General features: G+C 45.9%; 1 protein-coding gene across 1 annotated transcript; it reads left to right on the top strand.

The window, feature by feature from the left end:
- Window positions 1–234: 234 nt before the first annotated feature.
- On the top strand, window positions 235–1,137 carry IUM83_15108 (Drug/Metabolite Transporter (DMT) Superfamily; the record flags this gene model as incomplete). The annotated part of the gene is made up of 4 exons (XM_067939898.1): window positions 235–510; window positions 583–719; window positions 798–998; window positions 1,134–1,137. 4 exons carry the CDS (start codon window positions 235–237, stop codon window positions 1,135–1,137), a joined length of 618 nt encoding a protein of 205 aa, XP_067782324.1.
- Window positions 1,138–6,000: the final 4,863 nt, after the last annotated feature.

Below are 6,000 nucleotides of genomic sequence, written 5' to 3'. Positions count from 1 at the left end.
ACGACGGAAAAAGCCCCGTAACGAAAAAATCCGCCGCTATAATAATACTATCAAAATATTGTACTAAAATCATACCTAGTCAGAGTATTATATCCAATCGACTGTCGATACGGAAGAAATATTATCCAATCATAGTGCAATAGTAATGACTGGTTTTGCAAGCAACATGCTTGGCGGCTGCAGGACGGATGCCGCGCTGCTGTTGATTTCACTTCTTATTTGGACCTGTGGCCCATGCTCACGACCCGGAAGACCAAGCAGCGAACCTACACGATAAAGGAGAAGCGCGATGCTCTTCGGCTGGCTTCGGAGCGCGGCGTGCTGGACGCAGCCGACTATCTCGGGTACCCCCGCCGTACTGTAGGTGACTGGGCGGCCCAAGCACACAACATCTTCAACTTCAAGGGATCACAGATGAGCAAAACGCTCAAAGGGCAAGGTCGGAAGGAGATGATCCCGTTCTCACACGGGCTCGTCACCTTCATGAAGGGCATGAGACGTGATGAAGAGGTTCGTGGTTAATTGTTCGTCTTTTGATATCTACATGTACTGTACGCATCTTACTAACCAACACTGTTTTAGCCGTTATGCACTACTATGATGTTAGAGTACATTAAGAAGAACCACAAATATTGGTTTAATAACTATGTTGCTGGTAAGAAAAATATTGTTTCTGCTGACAACGCTATTATGCGCTTGCTCCAACGATTCTCCAAACGGTAAATACTCATTTTATAAGCTACTGTTACAATATTGATATCAAGTGCTTACTAAATAATATTCTATTTTTTATTTAGCCATGGTTTTACAGTACAAGCGGCTCAACACACGAAAAAAACATCTGCGGACCTTGAAGAAACTCATGTAAAATTCGCAATTGAGTTTTGGGACAAGTACGAGCACGTCCACAGTCTGTCCACTATCTACAATGTCGACGAAACCGCCATTTACTACGACACGCCGCCCAAGTATATCTTGGCGGAACGTGGTCGAAAAGGGTCTGCCAAAGTCAAGTACACCGAGAAGCATTCGGCGAGACTGACAGCTGTGATGACTGTGCGAGCGGATGGTACGTTATATTTGCACTCACATTATGTTTTTTAATTAATTTAACTAACATATTGTAATTGTAGGTAAGAAATGCCCGATTTTCTTCATTGTAATAGGCGTTCCTGGGGGCTCTATTGTAACTACCGAGCTTCCCACGTATCCGCAGGGCCAAGGCCACGTGTACTGTGTACAGGAAAATGGATGGATGGACAGTAGGGTGTGGAAGATTTATGCTAAAGAGCTGTTAAAACTTGAAATAAAATCTCCTTCTGTCCTTCTTCCCGACAACTTCGACTGTCATGTGTCGGAAGAAGGACAGGAGGTTATCGCAAGGGAGACCAGCGCCACAGTATGCGCTCTGCCTGCTAATAGCACGGCGGTCTGCCAGCCTCTCGATGTAGGCGTCATGGGGCCGTTAAAAAAGACCCTACGCGCACTGTGGCTCACCGACTTTCGCAAAGGCAAAGTTCATGCCAGTTAAAAGCGCTTGATATCGATTAAGCGCACCATTAGAGCGTGGGAGATGGTTTCGACCGAGTGTGTTGCATCTAGCTTTGAAAAGGCTATTCCAAGATACCCTGTAGTTGAAGTGTAACATAAATACACTGCATCGTTTTTGCAAAAACCTATTGTTTTCTGCTCCAAATATATAACCTAACACATTACATAAAATTGTTTTCTGCCAATACGATCATCGTATTTGGTTGACATGCCCTCCTATGTCGCGTGAAATAATATAAATTGTGGCGGCTTTTATCGTCGTTGTCTGTAGTGACGTTGTCATCACTTTTGGGGCGCTTCAGTAGGAACTGCCGCAAATCTCAACACATCAAACATAATCAGTCTGCTGAACATGGGTAGGCCATTTTATCAGCGCATACAACTCACCTTCAACAGCAGTCATCGTGTCTGGGGTGGCTGCTCGTGTCACAAGCAGTTGCTTCATTCGTTGGTAAGTCGTTAGCGAAGGATTTTCACTGCTCTTTGACGCCATGGGCATACGCGGTGACATCCTCCATGACGCCTGTAGACGCAGTGCCGCCGAGGTTGTTGTTCTTGGCAGTGTTGATCTTGGCACTAGCCTTGGCAGTCACGGCGGCTTGGCGAGACTTGAGGCCCATTGTGGAAATGCATAATGAATGATATGCCCTAAGCTAGCGTTCATGTATTATGGCACGTCTAGTATGAACAGAAAGGATTATGTAATCTGTCAGCATTTCGTAGCAAAATGTCGGCTTCATAAACGTACGACACCGCCGATGAATGCGAATCACTGATGACAACGTCCAATAGGTTCAAGACACCGCGTTTTGTGATGGGGCAGACCTTTTCATAAAAAAGCATGACAATACAGACAGAGTATGATTTGTTTCGTGTCGCGCCTTGTGTACAAAAGAAAGCGATATTATTTGAGTCGTGACAGCTCTAACGCTTGCGACGACGGCAAGATAAGTGCTGTTGCGGAGTCACTAGCACTGAGCGATGGTGTTCCCTATTTATAAACTAACGGACCTCGGCTGGGTGGGTATCCAATCCACCGTCGTTTCGCCGTTGGCTCTCATGAAGGCGCACAAACGGTAGTAAGATCTTCACCGTATAAAAGAAAGACATGCGCATCCAAGTTGCGGTGTGTATGCGTTGCCCCTCGATAGGCAAACCAGGTTCAAGACTCGAGGTGATACTGACGTGCTTACTTAATACTTCTTTATAAAACGACAGAGCGTGGTGGAGAGCATGTCGAGCCTCATTCAGGTGGGATCGTAATCTTAATGAATCTACGTTGAGTGTTCTGGAACCTATATTTCAATTCTACGAGCAGTCGCTATAAATATTGGACCATTTATAAGTGGACTGCTAGTTTAACGATGACCCCGCAAACACTACCTTTGCATAACTAGTAGAGATGGTGGTGTTTATCCGAACGCCTATTATTACACTGGATGGGCATATGGCTCCTTAGCGGATGGACAAGCTGGGAGGTTAGCTGCATAGCGAGCAAAAATCAAGACATGGACCGCATATAGGTCTATATGAAGCGTTGGTGTTTGTTACCACTGTCGTTCTAAACCTAGGATGCTCGACTACATTATGGATGAGTTGCGCAACCGCTTATTTTTCATTTTTCCACCGACATCACCGACGACCTCACCATGCATCCAAGCAAGCCCCCAAGTGTTTTACAAAACGAATCTTCGTCTTTCTCTACCGCGCACTCCCGGAGGCTCGCATCAACAAGCTGCGCAACGTCGCCCACTTCGACGACACCCTTATTTGGTTTACTGCCATTCTCGACGACGGGGTTGAAGAGGAGTACCGTCTTCAAGCGCTTGTTCCAGACGAAACATCTCTCTCACTGCCACGCTCAAACGCGTTTACAAAACGTTTTTCCTTCGGTCTCATTCTCAAGAGTGGTGGCTCATCAAGACGCTCGCTGGCAGCAAGGTGCAACCGGTTCGGCGAGAGTTTGAGTTCGCTTCATCTGAGGCGAATCTCCTGGATGTGTGCACCATACCCGTCCCGGTCATGATCACTACCCAAGCCAACACTTTCCTCTATACTTTAGGCTAGAATCACAAGGTAGTGTTGAAGTCGAATCGTGTGCTGATTGATCTCAACAAAGACAATATAATTCTGTTTCGTGGAGGCCTGGTATACGAGCCGGTGGGGTACAACTGCAAGAATATCTGCTCACATGGGGTTCTTGGCCACGCTGACTTTAAATGAGCACCTGACCATGTCCCATATGTACTAAACTTGGTCGACGGCATGATTGTCCAGCGATACCCGTTTTACTTTGTGTGGCGTTGCCAATTTTGACGCAGCAACTTTGCCACAGTGCACAAGTTCATCAACCGCTTACGCCGCATCCGGTTCAGCAACAATCGATTATCTATCGCAGCGAGTCGGAGCTCCATGGCGTGAGGGTACAGCCCGGAGTCTGTTCTCGATGCAGCAGCAACACACGTCCGTAGCTTTTCATTTAGCTCAGCAGGCTGCAGTTGCCATCAACAAAATCGAGTGTGTTCATGAACCAATGGATGAACGAATATATGTACACTGATCGATCATCAAATATGTTCAATAGTTATGTTGTCGGTTAGCGTACTAGCAATGCACTTGCAAAGTGGCACAATGGCAAATGATTGTAAGTTCCACGATATATACTTGTTACGTTTCTGCAATATACGTCTTCATAGCGCTGACAAGTACTCCTGCTAATTTTAGTGTCTTCTCGATGGGGGTGCTGCTCGATGTGAAAGTCCTAGGATGGTGGCCACCTGAAAGTGTGTGATGGCGGGAACCATCAGCGTTCGGGAGAGACGAAGTGAGTGCGAAATGAACGTATGAGGCTGTATCGCAAGCTTTACTACAACATGAAAGATTCTAATGCATGCCAGTCACTATCAGAAAATGCCAATGTGCCCTCTCCCGACTGATAGACGAGTAACACCACGGATATCAATGCTCGAGTACGAATTCAAATCGTTAAACCAATTGTGAAACGGTAGGCCCATACCGTGTATTGCATATTTATACGCGTAATTAATTGGATTTTATTTGCTCGGTGGTGTTATTAGAGCGCTTAAGCAGTTCAGAACGAAATGAAAACCTGATAGAAATCTGAGAAATTCTGAGAATAATCTGCACTTTTCGTTTTATATCCTCACAGAGGACGAAACGTTTCGTAGCCGCACTTGCAACGAAACGAAATCCACGATAGGGCGAGGGGGGGCAAACCCAAGGGATCTCACAGAACGATCGACCCTGGCGGTGATGAGGACGTTCTCGACTATCGCCTCGTGGCGAAGGAGATGTTCGATCTTTCGCGTATAATGTGACTCCATGGTGACTGGAAGACGGCTTCAAGGCTATACCATCGCAGAGGATCACGTATCATGATAAGTATGCAAGTGCGGCACAGCCAAAACTTCGGAGCTTTTCGTATGCTGGAATCTGTCGATGTCATTCAGAGTACGAGTACGGCACTTCCATTTCACGAGCAGAGCTCGGTGTAATCTTCACGCAGAGTGCGGCTGTCGCTGCAGCTTCACCCCGCATTGCTTCTGGCATATCAAAATGAACCAGCAGGAACGTCATTTTCTCGGTGATGGTGCGAACAATACGCTCAGCAACTCCATTTTGCTCTGGGGTGTGTTTAATGTTGCTGTCGAACTCCAATCCATATGTTGACTTAACCGTGCTTTGACGGTGCTAGAACTCCTTCGCATTATCAGACCGCAATACTTTCACTCTCACGTGCAACTGCGTTTTGACTCGTTCGTAGTGAGTTTCAAATCGCTCATACACTTCTCAGCGATGACCGAGCAAGTACACCGTAACAAAATGGCTTGGATCGTCAATAAAGACTGCAAAGTATCTCTTGCCTCCACAAGACTGGTCAGTATACAACTCCCAGGCATCAACATGAACCTTTTCCCTAACTAAGTAGTGTTGAGTGGTAGGACGATGTGATTTAAAACTACTTTGTGTCATCTTTCCTTTGATACAAGTCTCACAACTGAATCCATCGGAGATGCGCAGGTTCTATTGCGTCAACGGCCATTGATCATGGCTTGATATGTTCCCGTTTTGGCACCGAACGGTTCAATTGAGAACATGCTGCATTGTTACTCTGGCGAATATCTTAATGCAGCATAATTGTTCGTCTACATGTACCACGTGAAGTGTTTAGCTCCTTTTTTTATAGTCCCGATGCCTTCTGCACTCAAATAATTATTTCCACGTACGCGAGCACTTCAGGGCGTAAACTTTACATAGCATGTCATTTGATTAGTGATATGGCTGGATACACCCGAGTCCAAATACCAATTATCGTGAGCCGTTTCTGCAATCTCCGTTTTCATCGTCACCACTTGCAAAACAGCATACGCACTTTCATCATTTTCATTCTCTATTCCGCTAAACTTTGCGCTTTTCTAACACCACTTT

This window comes from Phytophthora cinnamomi (assembly GCF_018691715.1).
Source record: "Phytophthora cinnamomi strain GKB4 chromosome Unknown Contig108, whole genome shotgun sequence".
In the NCBI taxonomy this organism is placed as follows: Eukaryota; Oomycota; class Peronosporomycetes; order Peronosporales; family Peronosporaceae; genus Phytophthora; species Phytophthora cinnamomi.
Note: the sequence above shows the minus strand (reverse complement) of the source record. Positions and strands in the feature narration are given on the sequence as shown.